Here is a 16,577-nt window from a genome sequence, read left to right on the forward strand (position 1 = left end):
TAATTGTTGGGGAAATGGCCTAAATCTGAACAGCTGATGCCAAGTCCTGATTCTGTTAGAATGTAGCTGGGATTACTAAAATATATTTTCTCATATTGTCAAGGGATCAGTTGGAGCCAATAAAGCAGCCTTCCTCATCCTGGTGCTCTCCAGATACTGTTAGACTACTCTCATTATCCTCAGCCAACATGGCCAGTGGCCAAGGATGATGAGCGTTGCGGTCCAACAACATCCAACCACACTGGATATTCCTGTCATAGAGGATGTCTAGTGAAAGAACAACACCTCAGTCACATAGCTAAGTAACAAGGAGCTCAGTGCTGCCTTTGACTTGTTAACATTTTATTTTAGTTACATTTATATTCCATCCTTCCTCAAAGGAAGACAGGATGTAGCCCTGTAGCCAGAATGGGGCAAATGGGTGTGTGTATCCGTCCTAGAGGTGTGCTTCCCCTGCAGGATTTTTTTGGGGGGAGGGAATGTCTTTGTAATTTGTCACATGACAGACAGTCTCCATTGAAAGAATGACAGCTTGTTTTCAGAACAGGAGCAATTTAAGAATAGGACTCTCTGAAAAAATCCAGTGAATAAGGCAGGGGAAGTACACAACAAAACCTCATTTGGAACAGCCCCCAAAGTCTGCTCACTCAAGACTTTCCCTGACTGGGGATAAGTTTTACATGATCACAATTACCCTATAAGTACTTAAGTGATCTTGAAGAAAGAAGCCTACATAGTAGCATGACCCTTGAAGAGTTAAATATTAGAATTTTGTATTATGGGCTAGAGGTAGATTCCACCCCTTGGACTTTCCTTTGCGCTGCTTCTCAGTTTCAGCTGTGTTCAGTTTCAGTTCAGTTTGTTTGTCTGCAGTAAAAAGTAAGAGTTTGTGTATTCTATAGTTATTAGATGAGTAGAGCAGTACTGGGTGCTTACTGCTAAAGGGTGAAATAAAGAGATAACTTAGAGTGATCTGAAAAAATTGCTACCCTAAGTTACCCTTTATTCTTTTAAAGCACTCACTGTACTTACATCATAGTGGCTATTTTAATTTCTTTTTCTTGAATACTTGATGGCAAAGAATGAAAACAGCCCTAGAAGAATAGAAACACTACTGTGTACTCTACAGTTGGCTGGCTGTCCTCCTATGCTGTAACTCAGGGAAATCTCTGATTTTCCCAATGTGTGCAACTCAGCATGAGGCCTTTCAGGGTTCAGTGATTCATAAGTGTTTAGCAAATTTTGTTTTTCTTGCATTTGGACAGCTAACTTTAATTCTAGAAAAACCAAACGCTACGACTATTCTAAAGTATTGTTTTTAGGTGCTATGCATTTTTTCTCTCTGAAAAGGTATACTGTCAATCTGCCATTCAGAAAGCTTTCATGCATGTTTATCAAACATTTTTATAAGTTTACAAAAGTAAGTCTATTATGCAATAAATATTTTACAAAGTTAAGGACTCCGTCTCATTGACTTCAACAAGAAAGTTATGCATATTGTTCTCAACACCACTCTTCCTAAATGCTTTACTATGGTTGCATTACTATGTTTTCTTACTCTGTTTCAAAGCCTGTTTCTTTGTATTAGTGTTGTACTGATACAAGATTAAAACAGAATTTTTGAGAAAACAAGCTCTGTGCTAGTTTTTACCTCTTAGTTACAGCATAAACTATTTTGTTTGTTTTTACAGCTTTTGGTAGCCCTTTGTTCACTGTAATCTTAACATCAATTTTTCTTATGAAACAAAAAAAAAACCCCAGTCATTTAATTCCGGGTGTTCATACTACATTTTCTAATTTGATCTTCACATAGCCCATTATGTAAGCTAACATGTTCTTTGCAAGGAGGAGTAGTGAGGGTGAACGTCATTGCCTTTGCCTTCCCCTGGCCTGGCCCTCACATCCTCTCCACCAGTTGGGGGGGGGATTGGCTGTCACTATGCCTCCCCACCAAAATGTCACCTAGAAATATAGCTGGCCCACCTTACAAGGAAGGCTGGCTACAGGGCCGACAGGATGGACGCAGAGTTCTCTTCTCTTTCTTTTCTAGCCCAGAGTTATCCAATTAACTTCATAACTGAATGCGGACTTGAACTCTAGTCTCCCTGGTCCTAGTCTGGCACGCTAACCATTATACCTCACTGGTTTTAATGTTAGATAGTTTCTTGGGTCTCTGTTAATAAACACATTTAGCAGTCCTCTTGTCTCCTCCCCTACTGCCTGGCCTAAATGAAATATTGTAACCAAAAAAAGAAAAGTTGAAATACATTAGTCTTCCAAACAAAAATGGATTTTTAGTGCAAGGTTTGGGAGCAGGAAAAGACACTAGCAATGTATTAAAATGTCTCACATAGTTTCTGCCTCTTCAAATGGTAAAGAGTCTTTTTCTAATCCTTTTCTTCAGATATGCCCTCAGAGAGTTGAGCTCAGCAAGGATCCCTTTTTGTAAGTGCAAAACCTCCTCCTGATGATAATGATGCCTAAAGCCTTCAGCTTGTTCAAACACTACCAAGTAATTTCTCTTTTACCTAGAGAGAAATTCCTTAAAATCTCTAAATAAAGAGAGAAAGAGAGAGAGAGAGTGCGTGCACTGTCTTTAACAAAAAAGGCCTCTGGAATTTGATCTTATACTACTTCTGAGTTATTCAGCGTGGAGGTAGAGATGGCTGCTGTCACAGAGCTTGGAAGATTACTTTTAAAAAGTAATTAATTACAGTTACCATTACATGGCCCAAAAAGTAGTAATTACCGTTACAATTGATCTGAAAGTAACCGATTACTTTTTCTCAAAAGTAATCACTACAATTACATTTCAGTTACTTTAAAAAAAGCCTACAGGGTGCTGGCCTTGGCTGCTGCACATTTAAGTAGCCGAAAACAACATTAAAAATAAATGCACATGTACAGAGGTAGTAGAATAATTCTTTTTATCCATAAGATAGCATTGGTGGTCTCTCTGCTGCTAAGGGAGGTGGGGAGAGAGACAGAAGCCACTACTCAGATGTTTGCATGTCAAACAAAGTGCAACCCCCCCCCCACTCAGCCAGCAAGCATAATCTGTCTCACTTAACCACCTCCCGGACCCTGCCCTGACACCAACTAAGGGACACTCACCCAAGCAAACATTTCCGCCTGAGATGCAAAAAAGTTAAAACACTGCAAATGCAGCACAGAGGCCAAAGAGGGTGGTGGAGGCCACTGTGTGTGCCAAGTGCAAATACAGTATTCGCACACACACACGTTGTGATCTTTCACCTCCACAGTTCTTTATCTCCATTCTGCTGCTGCCTCCATCTCCTTTATCCATGTTCTTGACCCCTGGTTCCTTTTTCTCTCCACCCCATTCTTCACCACCACCATCCATTTTTTTAAACAATTGTTTTCTCCACTCCACCCCTTCTTCTCGCTCTCTACCTCCTCCCTCATCACCTCCTACCCACCCATAGAGCATGAGGGAAGAGCGAAGCTGCACAGAAGCGCAGTTTGAGGCACATGATTTTCATCCACAAATCAGAGGAGCAGAAGACTGCTTCCCCCCCCCCCCAGTAATGCCCAAAAGTAATGCTGGAAACGTTACAATTATTCCACAAAAGTAATAAAATTACTCCTAGTTCGATTGCAATCAAAATGTAAAGGAATTACCCACTCGTTCCTCCAAAAAGTAGTGAATTACAAGTAATTTGTTACTTGTAGAGAATTACTTCCTAACTCTGTGCTGTGATCAACATGGCAGCTGTCATTTCCACCACCACCGCCCCACCAATACTCCAGAAACTGAGTAATCTTCTGTAGCATTGTTTAGAACAACAATGATGGCCAATTGGAGCCAACACAATTTTTTAAAGGGACTACTTGGAAGTTCACAGTGTTAAACACATCAGCAAGTTAGAAATCTGGGGTATGATTATCCCAATATAAATGGTGGTGTGTATTTTTTCTTGTTTGAAAAAGCAAATAATCCTTTCCTCTTTCCAGTGTGGCCCTTTCCATTGGACCAAATAGCTTTCTAAATATGACAGGGAAAATGTAGACCCTGTTTTAAAAGTTATACTGTTATGATGGCATTGTGTGGTTTTCTGTTTGTCCTAATAACTACTCTGTGACACCTGTATAATTTAACATGGTACTTTAAATAACTTGTTGTCAGATGACAGAAGAAACACTTGTAAAAAAAGAAAAAGAAAAAACTACTTGTTTTAAAAAATGCAAGAAAGAAGGCAGCTCGTCTTTTTTAGGGTGGGCTGCTTCTGTACATCTTTTTTTAAAAAAAATACAAGGCACAGGAATGTTGAGCAGATAACATCAAATAGCTGACTAAGGCTGCAATCCTAATCTGAGCCCCCCCAAAGTGGGTCTCTACTCATGATGGCAATGGTGGAAGGTGGGGGGAGCAGGATTATGGGCCAATCCCTGTGCCAGCTCCAAACTGGCACAGCAATCAAGTCCAAATTGGGCCTGATGCCATTGCCTGAGAGCAGCAGATCCTGGGGTGGCTCAGCCCCAACCCTTCCATGTTCCTGGAACAGCCTGTTTGGGGGCTTTCTGCTTGCGGATTCCACCAGCTGGCCTCCTGCTCGCCCACACATTTGATGGCCAGAAGGAGGTCAGCACCGACAAAGTGACACAAGCTTAAGCGGGGGAGCGTATTGCTCTTAATAAAAGCAACTAATAACTTTTTTAAAATTAGTTTTGTCTCATTATTATTATGCATCACTGCATAATAATATGACACCTGAGAAACATATTTTAGGACCCACCCTATTTTGTGGTTCTGGTTGTTTTTAAATTGCTTTTAACACTATATTTTAAGGTTGTTGTAGCCCCCCTTGGGATCCCTGGATGAAGGGCAGGCAATAAATGCTAATACACTACTACTACTACTAATATGTATTTTACAGAATCACATAAGTAGGAAGGATTCTACCACAGGCTAAAAGAAACATTTATGCCTGGGATCCCCTACATGGTGACTGTGGCATCTGACACTTAATTGGTGCCCATCAAGGCCCCTGTTCTGCTCATTTTTTAAAACAAACTACCGTATATTCCGGCGTATAAGACGACTGGACGTATAAGACGACCCCCAACTTTTGAGAAGATTTTCCTGGGTTAAAAAGTCATCTTATACGCCGGAATATATGGTACGTGCCTGGCAGGTGCCTGTATAGGGAGACAATGGATTGAATGTTCCTTCGTTCTAGGAAGGGGAGTGAAATGAGTAAAATAATGCCCTTTATTTGCAATCCATTGAGATGCCAGTTTGCATTTTAGTGAATGCATTTTAAATTGCATTTTGAAGACTGGGGTGGCTCAACACTAAAAACACACACACACCAAAGAAACCCACACTTTTTTGAAGACAGCCACTGCTCTATTTCTTTTTAAATAAAATAAAAAGAGAAAAAACTCAACAATGAATTTGCCTGGTTGGGAGAACAGCATTTGTTAAAAGCGTGTGCCTGTGTTATAAAAAGAGCAACTAACAGCACCACCCTAACCATATTTACTCAGAAGCAAGCCCTGTTGAATTGGGCTTACTCTCAGGTAAGGAGTTAGAATCCCAGTTTAAAAATAGCCAGAGAATAGAGAATGGTCATTCAGATGGCTGCCTAAGGTGATAAAACAATGGACGACCAAGTTGTGAGAAGAGAGTTGTGAGGAAAGAACAGCTCAGTGGGCCAGAGACAAAGTACAGGAGGTACTCAGAGGCAGAGAACCAGGAATTGATGAAAGTGGAATTCATGCTGGAGGATTCAGCCAAGTCAAAATGAGTCCCAGCCGCTATAGGAGGTAACGGGGGACATAGATAGGAGGCAGCTCCGAGTGATAAATTGTGGGGTGTAGGCATACAGTTGGCTGTAAGAGTGACATAGCAGAATTTAGTGGAATTAAAGAGTAGCGATTTATTGGTCGGCGAGATGAATTGACCACTAACGGGACGTCTGTGAGGCGAAAGTTGATGCAGGCAGCTCTCAAAAGGGGAGGGTGAAGGCAGCGTGCAGGGGCTCGGAGTGGGGAGGGGAAGACAGAAGAACTAGGCATGTAGAAAGGAGGCGGCCCTGAAGGACTGAAGGAGAACTTCCTAAAGAGTCGCCAGGGCGCGGTGGATGCGCCTTGGGCTGGTCGTCTTGAAGAGAGACAACTTTCGAATTTTTTGGGAAGCCACGGCAGGTGCACGGCGCGGGAGGCAATGAGCGCGTGACAGGAGTCGGGGGAGGGGAGAAACGTCACTGGACGCAGAGACTCACCTCTATCTTCCAGCTCTTCACTGAACTGCACCTCCTCCCCCAAGCGCAGCGGCTCCCCTTGCTGAGGGCCCCGGGAAGGGTAGGCTGGCGGAGGAGAAGTGGACCCGGAAGGCTGCACGATGGTAGGTTCGGGGGTGCTGCTCAGCTCATCTCCGGACGTCTCCATAGTTCGGCAAGGTGGCAGAAAGCGAAGCAGCAAAGGGGGAGGAGGAGGGCGAGACAGCAACAGAGAACGCTGTATATTACCAGCAGCTGGTAAACTGGACTGATTTATATCATGATTTAAATCAGCAAGAAAAAAAAAAACGGTGAGCCATTTTTTGGTGGTGCCCATGACAGTTTATCAGATTTCAAAATATGTCCACAGGTCCAAAAACGTTGGGGGCCCCTGAACATGTCATAGCAAGAGATAGGGTCTTGTGGTTGCACACTAGCAGTTTAATCTGGAAAGACCATCCTTTATTTACTCGCTTTTTATATTGGGTTGTATCTGCTGTCTCCTCATGCAATGGGATTTCTCCCCCTCCTCCTGCCACATGGCTCCAAAATCTGCTCTTATAGGGCAAAAACAATTGAAGAAACAAATAATAAATTCAATGGTACAAAATAAATTATCTAAAATGAAATGCACAACAAGAAAGCTAACAAGCAATAGAGCTGCACTGCAAGAAATATTAGCAGCCTGGCTTAACTACAATTCAAAAGTAGGAAGGGGTCCCCTCATCAGGGTAGATGACTTACTGCTGGCTGTCTCTTCACTTCAGGCAGCGGTCCTTGCACTGACAGAACTACTTAGTGCTACATTGAATACAACCCAATGTTTGATGTTTCCTTGTAGAACTTTCTTGAGAGTATAACATTTGCCTCAGTGAGGCAAGCCATGATAATCTCCAAGTTTTCCTTGGAATGTTCCCTTACAACTCACGTTATGAAGATGGTAGGGCAGTCTACTATCCAGTGAAAATAACACAAAAATGCATTACACTGGCGAGATTCCTTGCAATAAGGCAAACATTAGGCAAAATTGTATACAAAAATGGGAATATTAAGAGAAACGTGTGTAAAAATGTGTACAATTTTTATATGGACTTTTTTAAAAAAAGCGAATTGTTGTGGAAATGCAGTGAACTGAAGGTTGGGAAAGCAAGAAACCAAAATTGAGTTATTTATCCATTCCTACCCTCAGATACCCTTCTTACCCTTGTTGCAGGGTATGGTCTGAAGGCACATGAGGCTATCACATTACAGAAGCTAAGGAGGTCTGGGTCTGGTCAGTTCCTAGATGGGAGATCATCTGGGAATCATGCGTATGCTGCTTTGGTCTCTTTGATAAAAGAAAGGCAGAATATAAATGTAAGTAAGTAGGTAAATAAATAAATAAATAAATAAAATAGCATTGGAAAGGGACTTTGGGAGTACTATCCAGGCATCGTTCTAGTTTTTGAGAAACGGAATTAATTTATGACAGCCTTTTCTTCACCTTTTCGTGCTTGTCTTCTGCAAACTTAAAAGCAGCAAGAAGCAGGTTTCAGCTAGGCACAGCAAATTTCCAATGAAACCCCCTAAAGAAAAATGTTTCCTTCTCTTAAAGGAAAGTGAAACATGGAAGCTGAGCCCTTAAGGTGTTTTCCAGTGCAGTTTTAAAATGCTACAGGAAAACCATCAAGCAGCGACTTCAATAAAGCAGCGCTACTCTCCAGCTTTACATATTACATAGCTCTGAGGGCAAACAACCCCCAAAACACCCAATTCTGTTCAGCCTCTAAAGCGGCCTTCCCCAACCTGGCCCCCCAGGGCTGTTGGAATGCAGTTCCTATCAGACCCCAGCCAGCATGGCCAACAATCGGACGATGGAAGTTGTAGTCCAACTACAACTTCGCAAAATTGTTCACAGCAGAAAACAGTTGCAATGCTGTATATTGTCATGATGCTGGGAGGGAAGAGGCACAAGGACAGAAAAGATATAGGATTAAAATGGCAGCTTAACTAAGGTGAGTGTGGAGGGGAAAAAAACTATTTTCCTACTGACCTGCCTGAAAAACCTTGCATGGATTCTCCAGCCAGAGGAAGAAGGAAGAGTGTTGCTAGCTAATGCCATCACATTGCTTTCCAGACACATTTCAAGGTGCTGACCTTGACTTGTAAAGCCATAACAGCTCGGTCTCTAGTACCACAGAGACCACCTTTATTCCATCACAACAACATCTCAACAAAGAGTGCTGTCATGGTGATGCACAAAAGAAACATGAAAAGCCAACTTCAGTACTTGCCACACAAAAATGCCCTTCCTTGGCAAACATCTACAGAGGTGTGTGTGTGTTTTCCACCTCACAGTACAAAGGGAATAGATACAAACAAAGCCCTCTAATGCTTACCCATCAAGGCAGACACAACAAATTCTTTTCACCCCACCCTTGCACACACACAGACTCATATAAAATGTTATAAAATATATAATTATATTTGATTAATTCATTTAAAAAAATTATTCAGGCAAGCATATGTTTATGTTATCTGAAGACTTTTAGCTATTGTTTTAATCATTGGTAATTGTTAATAGAAGTGTTATCAGAGTGATCTTATTGTTATGTCACCTAGACTGTACAGAAATAGATAGGACAAAAATTTAGAAAACTGAATCTCCTGATGAAATATGGCTCACCCTGACATGATAATCCAAGTTAAAGAAAATCAACCAGAGCTAATCTTACTAGAAGGCTGTGTAATTAAATTTCCAAAATGGCTTATTTAGTGGAATTGTAAATGATCAGTGTTGTGTTATCTCGCAAGATGACAGGTCCATTAATTTTACGCTGCCTGAGGGTGTGATACAGAAAAGGGCTGTAGTTAAATTGCAAGCCTGTGTATGCCACACATAATATATTAATAGTCTCCACACAGGCTTCCACCCAGCTCTTTGGCTTACTTGATTTCAAGCCCGATGGGTGAAAAAATCCAAACCCTTCTAGTGATCAAAGGTTAGTGCAGAGTCACTCATTCCTAGCTGTGTACACTATTAGTCAAGGTTTAATTTCAGCAGCCACTGTTTAATACAGTTTAGTACACTGCATAAACAGTGTCTATACCATCCCCCAATCCAGCCACCTAAGCCTCATAACATTAATATTTGCCAAGACTCAAAGTGTCTTGGGAGAAACTCTTTAGTTTGTCATTAATTGATGATCTCTCGGTGGTGTTTTATACCATTGCCCATAGAATCTTGCTAGAATGGTTCTGTGGGATGGGCATTGGGGGCACTGTATTACAGTGGTTCTATTCCTACTTACAGGTAGTTCACAAGCTTCATTCAGGTGGTTCACGGTGTGTCTGTGAAGAATACTTATAATTTGAATTCTGTAGAATTCTATGGAATTCAAATTGTAAGACAGTAAATACAATAAGAAGCAATACAAATATAATTAAAAACCATACAGCATCTAGCACAGTACATTACAATTGCACAACAGGCAAACAAAATCATTAAGTGGTTCACCGAGACCCTCAGCAATTCAAGTGGTGCATGGGGGAAATATTTGGGAGGAACCACTGTGCTATGGTGTACCACAGGAACAATCTTGCTCCCAGTGCTGTTAAACATCTATATAATGCCATTGGGTATGATCGTTGTGAGCTTTGAGGGAAAGTACACACTTCTCAATACCAGAACCAGAGAGGTAGTGCATGATCCAGACCAACGTTTCCCAACCTTTGGGTCCCCAGATGATGTTGGACTGTAACTCCCATCAGCCAGCATGGCCAATGGTTAGGAATGATGGGAATTGTAGTCTAGAAACATCTGGGGACCCAAAGGTTGGGAAAGGCTTATAGACTATTGTTTGGGCACAGTGGTGGATTGGATGAGGGCCAATAAACTAACGTTGTACACCAGGAATACAGAGGCACTGTGGGTTGGTGGTTCCTTGGTCTGGGATATTGGCCAATGGCAAGTAGCCTGTTCTGGATGGGATTGCACTCTCTCTGAAAAAACAGTTTCAGAGTTTGGTGGTACTCCTGGATCCATCTTTATTACTTATATTGTATTTTATTGTATTGCAAGTTGAATTCCTTAGAATTCTATAGCATTCAAATTGTAAGTGTTCCTCACAGACATACTGCAGACCACCTGCATGAAGCTAGCAGGCACAGTTTGGGAACCCCAGTTCTAGTGACATTATGTATTCAGCAGTGCCCAAACCTGGCCATGAATAATACTTTTATAAAGTTTACTTCATGTCTGAAATGTCACAAATGCATTGCACCATGAGTAACAATTTTATAAGGCAAGGTCACAACTGTCTAGAGAATTTGGGTTTTTTCATGTCCATAAGAATGTTAAAATATAAATATTGTCTTGCAGGATGAGGCCAAGGTTGATCTAATCCAGCACTCTGTCCCAACAGGAGCCAGCTAGATGCCTCTCAGTGCTCCCAAGGGGGGCATGAAAGTTTCCTTCTCCTGTTTCTTGTCTTCACTGCAGCACCTGTTATTTAGAGGTATACTGCTTAAGACTATGGAGGCTTCATTTAGCTATCAGATACCAAGATGGCCTAGGGTCCAACTAGTCTGGTATTCTGTCTTGAATAATGGCCAAGCAAATGTCCTGGAAAGTTCTCAAGCAGATGGCCACTTCCTCCTCTGTGTCCCCCAGCATCTTGCAAATATGAAGAGAATATGTTTTTATATTGTGAACCCTATTCATGTTGAATCAGCTTACTGGGGATTATATCTGTAATGTTACGGTATTAACATAAGGAAAATATAAAGCCAAATAATTTGTCCTACTATTGACAATGATCTTTGCTGCTGGATAGTGTATAATCTTGGCATCACTGGACAGCAAGTTCTAGTCAGACAGGCCCTTTGCAACCTAAGGGCTTTGAGCTTAAAATAAAGGGCTGCAATGACAGAATGAAGACAGTTGTGCCTGGAAGGAAGGGACATCGTTGGAGTCTGGGAGTTACATAATGATCTCAGGAAATGTAGGGCATGTCAAAATGGTTCAGTGGATGGATTTAGCTTCACTTTCAGGGTCTAATCGACCTGGTCTACAAATGAATTTCTCCCCAGGGTTTTCTGCCCATATATTTTCTTTGTAGTGAGATTTGTAGGAAAATGTACTTATATTTGAACTCATATTCGTCATGGCAATATAGTACCTAACCAGGTTTTCAGATATTCCCAGCAGAGACAGAAGCCAAAGAAGTACAGATCAGCAATAAAGTCCTTGTCTCCTTTGGCTGCGCTTTGATTTTAGGTGTGTAGATATTAACTGACTAAGGCTGTAATCCTATATTAATACTCACACTAGAGTTATTTCTGAGTAGATACTACTACTACTGCTACTACTACTACTACTAATAATAATTTCATGTATCAGTCCCTTTATACAATAAAAGAACAACTTGACAAAATAAAACTTGACATGTATAGGATTGAACTGTAAAGATCCCAGATTGGAACTTCCATGGCAGGAAAAATATTCTCTCCTACTCTCCCTTGCATTGAAAATACATTCCCATGCATTCCTTCCTTCTGTTCTTTCAACCCCTCCTCAAAACTATGAGAAGGAATCAAACTATGGAATTTGCTCCCTTAAGATGTAGTGATGGCCACCAACTTGGATGGGTTTAAATAGGGATTAGACAAATTAATGGATAAGACTATCAATGGCTACTAGCTATTGAAAATGGATGAATAGCTAGTAATGGTTGTATACTATCTCCAAGACAGTATGTCTCTGTCTGAATATTAGTTGCTAAGAATCACAAGTGGGGACAGCGCAGTTGCACTGTGGTCATGTTTGTGGACTTCCTGTAAGCATCTGGTTGGCCGTTATGAGAACAGGTGGCTGAACTTGATGGGCCTTTGGTCTGATCCAACAGGGCTCTTTTTACGTTCTTAACTTCCTTCATATGCAAAGTCTCTGCGTGATCCACTACTTTTAACTAACTGAAGTTCTGACTGATGTACTCTAACAGCACATGCAAATCAATGAGACTTAAGATTGCTTAACTTTGGTTGGATTGTATTCTCATTCATGCTTTTTTGATCTCTCTCTCTTTGTTTGCTGAAGATCTGGGTGTTTGTATTTGCCTGTCATGTATGTTACAAGTGTCTCTTTCTCCCTTTAGCTCTACCATTAACAGATGGTACTGCATATACATGAATTAATTTACATGAATGAACCAAATTATTAGTAACACTGAAACATAGGGTTTGGTGTGTCCCCTGCCACTGCAAAACATATAGCCCCCAAGGATTCTGAACTATTTGTATGTTTCTAAGTACTTGGATAATTATGCTTTTCTGGCCCACTCATGAATAACCTTTATAATTGCATACTGCTGATTTATCAGCAATTGTTTTTCTGCTTCTATTCCAGTTCGTTTGGATCTTTCTGGTTGGAAATGTTGGGGTTGGAAATGTTGGAGTGTCTGTCCCCATCCCTTTTTCAATACCATAACAGTTGTGCTCTAGAAACAACTGGCTATCTTCAGACTGAGCAATCAGACCCCTGCTAGCTTTACTCTGAGCTAATTAACTATCATCTCCTGGAAGAATTCACAGCCCAGCTGATCACCTCCAGAGCATATTTAAATACTGTGCTTGTTGCTGTTGAGATGATGTGTGAAATCTCCATCTTGAGGCTTTCCGCTAAACAAATCTTGGAAAAAAAGCACATGCTAGTAAGACACTAGGTAAAATGATATGGGACATGATCCCTTATCCTCTCTCCTACACTCTGTATTTAAATTCTGACTCATTTCATTTGGAGGCAGATGCCTCCAGGTACATGCGGTAAAGAACTGAAAAAGTAGATCCCATTGAAATCAATTATTTTGCAGTAAACAATAGTAGGACTGGGCTGTAGAAGCTGTGAAGATGCAGGGCAATTATGTTTAAGTTACAATCCATAAGGAATTTCAGGCAAGAAGCACACAGTCTCTGGGCCCAATCCATTTATTTGTTTATTTTTAATAAAACAAAACAAAATAACTGAATATGTTTAGTCATTGCTCAAAATATTAGATTGCAAACTAAAACATAAAATACATCAAAACCAAATCAAGCAGGCAGCTAAAATCCAGCATAAAATAAACAATCAAGAGGTCTAAAAGTGTAAAATGTCTGAGCAAATAAAACTGTTTTCCTCTGGCACCTCAAAGAAAACAAAGATGCCAGATGGCGATATGTGAACCTCTCTGGGAAAGGTAGTTCCAAAGAGAGGGCACCACACCTGAAATGTCCTGTCTCCAGTCACCACCTGTCTTTCTTCAGGGGTGGGAGAAAGAGACTTGGAGCAGGGCCCCTGAGGTTGCTTTTAATATCCAGGCAGGTTCATTCCTCCCACTCCATCATTTTGGGGATGAGGGAGGATTCTCCATTCTCCTTGGCCCCAAAGTGACCATTGGCAGGAGGGAACTGAGCTCAGAGAAATATGTCAAAGGCTGTACTGTCTCAGTCTGACCTCAATACCCCTCTACCTCTGTTGTCACTTTTTGTAGGCAAAGAAAGAGGCTTGGCCTCTCACTCTCTTTACCTCAAAAGTAGCTGTTTTTGTGCAGCTCATTGTACAGGCTGAGTAACGGAAGCTGTGCTCATTACCACTCAGCTTAGACAACTGTCATCTAGAGATGGAAGGATCTGTCAATTTTGGTTCTCTCAGATTCTCTTTTTTCCAACCTTAAAATTGGTTCTCCAGACTTCTGCAACAATTTGCAATTTAAAAAAAATTCTCATGAAAATTCATCAGCATTTTAGTGTGAATTTATTCTACTAAACACATTTTTGTATGCTGTTTTGATTAACATAAATAGTGCAAGCAATCTCCCTTAACATAATGGGTTGTATTCAACTAAGTCCCATACAGAGTAGACCCAGTAAAATTAATGAACGTGAATTAACCATATCTACTCTGAGTAGGATTAACACTGAATATCACCCAATGCATTTTTGTCTGTTATTTTCACTAATATATACATATATGAGACATGTTGGGCTCTTAACACAGTTGCCTCTGAGCACCCTGTTTGGCACTGTGGAGCCTGGTTTGAACCTTGGTACACCACTGAACTATGGGCAATGAAACAGGCTGGATAATGGCTAGAGCACAAGTAGCAAAAGACGTGCCATACGGCTGATCAGGCACAAGTAAAAAACATCATAATCATGCCTACTGTGTGGCGGTAAGAGAGACGAAGAAGGCCTGCATCTCTGCCTCCATCGCATCCTCAAGTAACTGTCCCGTGGAGCTTTTCCGTATTGTCAGGGGTCTGTTGACATCACCTCCAGGAACTGGAGTTTTGGACCCTTTGGAGACCCACTGTGAATTGTTTGCAAGGCACTTTGAGGGTAAAGTTGATTGCCTCCATAGCAATCTTGATGCCAAATCCACATCTACTGTAATCCCCAGTGAGGTGTCCAGTGCAACATCTGCTGCAACTTATTTATTTTATTACATTTATATACCACCCAATAGCTGAAGAGAGGTTTACAGCAATAAAAACAATAAAAACAAATATACAAATTTTAAAACACAAAAAACAATTTAAAAACACAATTAATTTTTTTTTAATTAAAAATTGGGATCAGTTGATGCAGATTGATGATGTGGACAAGGTGCTTGTGACAATGCAACCAGCAATGTGTCCTCTTGACCCTTGCCCTTCTTGGCTTATTAAGTTTGCTGAGGATGTATGACAGAGTGGATCTGAGTAGACGTGGTCAATGTGTCTTTGTGGGAGGGAGTGGTCCCTATTGCCCTGAAAGAGGTGGTGATCTGACCGCTCCTGAAAAAGCCCACCCTGGACCCATTAGTTTGTGGCAACTACCACCCGGTCGCAAATACCCCCTTTTTAGGGAAGATTATTGAGAGGGTTGTGATGCAGCAATTGCAAGTACTGCTGGACGAAACAGATTATCTTGACCCATTCCAGTCTGGGTTCAGGCCTGGTTATGGGACTGAATCAGCCTTGGTTGCCCTAATGGATGACCTTTATTTGGAGAAGGACAAGGGGAGTGTTACCCTGTTATTCTTACTTATCTCTCAGCAGCTTTAATACTATTGACCATGGTGTCCTTCTGAGCTGACTTAGTGAGATGGGTATTGTTTTACAGTGGTTCCAATCCTATCTCCAGGGACAATTTCAGATGATAGCATTAGGTGGTTGTCTTTCGGCCCCCTGGCAGTTGTGCTGTGGAGTACCACAGGGTACCATCTTGTCCCCCATGCTGTTTAACATCTATATGAAGCCCTTGGGAGAGGTCATCAGGAGATGTGGTGAGATGTCAGCAGTATGCTGTATTTCTCTGTAACATCTGAATCGGGAAAGGCCATGCAAACCCTGGACCAGTGCCTGGACTTGGTGGTGGACTGGATGACAGCCAATAAACAGAGTCTGATTCCTAGCACGATGGAGGCGCTGTGGGATGGTGGTTCCTGAGTTTGGATAATTGGTCAGTTGCCTGCTTTGGATGGAGTTGTACTCCCTCTGAAAGAGTAGATCCATAGTCTGGGAGTGCTCCTGGATCCATCTTTGTTGCTAGAGGCTCAGGCAGAGCTTGGAAAAGTTACTTTTTTAAACTACAACTCCCATCAGCCCCAGCCAGCATAGCCACTGGATTGGGCTGGTAGGAGTTGTAGTTCAAAAAAGTAACTTTTCCAAGCTCTGGGCTCAGGTGACTTCAGGTGGCTAGGAGTGCCTTTTACCATCTTCGGCTGGTAAGACAGCTGAAGCCATTTCTGGGCCAGGATAGCCTAACCACTGTTGTCCATGCACTGGTAAACTCCAGGCTGGATTACTGTAATGCACTCTATGTTGGGCTGCCCTTGTGGTTTGTCCGGAGGCTGCAGCTGGTGCAAAATGTGGCAGCACGACTGCTCACTAGGGCAGGATAGCCAACATGTCACCCCACTGCTGAAAGAATTGCACTGGCTGTCCATTAGCTACCAGGCCAAGTTCAAGGTTTTAGTTTTGGCATGCAAAGCCCTATGTGTAATATTTGCAGGATTTGAAATGAACCACAAATGCTGGTTAGAAGGAACAAACTTTACTTCACAGTGTGTTGCTGCATAACCAAAAACTACTTTCGTTTTCCTACGGGTCCCACCCCCAGCTGATTCCCCCATACAATTACTTCTAATTCACTTGAGTTCCTACTCACATTACACTATGCAGCTTGCGACCAGGATACCTGAAAGATAGTATTACCCCTTATATACCCAGTCAATCACCACTCTGCAGGTGAGGGCCTCCTGCAGATACCATCTTATCAGGAGGTTTGTTTCACACAACATATGAAGCTGACCGTTAGTGTTGTGGCACCTAT

General features: G+C 41.7%; 1 protein-coding gene across 9 annotated transcripts in view; it reads left to right on the top strand.

Moving 5' to 3' along the window:
* The first annotated feature begins 5,609 nt into the window (after window positions 1-5,609).
* SUSD4 (sushi domain containing 4) overlaps window positions 5,610-16,577 on the top strand; it is a 191,277-nt gene continuing 180,309 nt past the window's right edge. Inside the window, exons 1-3 of one of the 9 annotated variants that reach the window (XM_061625092.1) lie at window positions 5,610-5,790; window positions 7,435-7,601; window positions 10,606-10,741. In XM_061625092.1, the coding sequence (XP_061481076.1) occupies window positions 10,660-10,741 (82 nt within the window). In that variant the 5' untranslated portion in view covers window positions 5,610-5,790; window positions 7,435-7,601; window positions 10,606-10,659. The other 8 variants (XM_061625094.1, XM_061625093.1, XM_061625088.1 and 5 more) reach the window with 8 other exon arrangements.

This window comes from Rhineura floridana, chromosome 4, assembly GCF_030035675.1.
Source record: "Rhineura floridana isolate rRhiFlo1 chromosome 4, rRhiFlo1.hap2, whole genome shotgun sequence".
Taxonomy (NCBI): domain Eukaryota; kingdom Metazoa; phylum Chordata; class Lepidosauria; order Squamata; family Rhineuridae; genus Rhineura; species Rhineura floridana.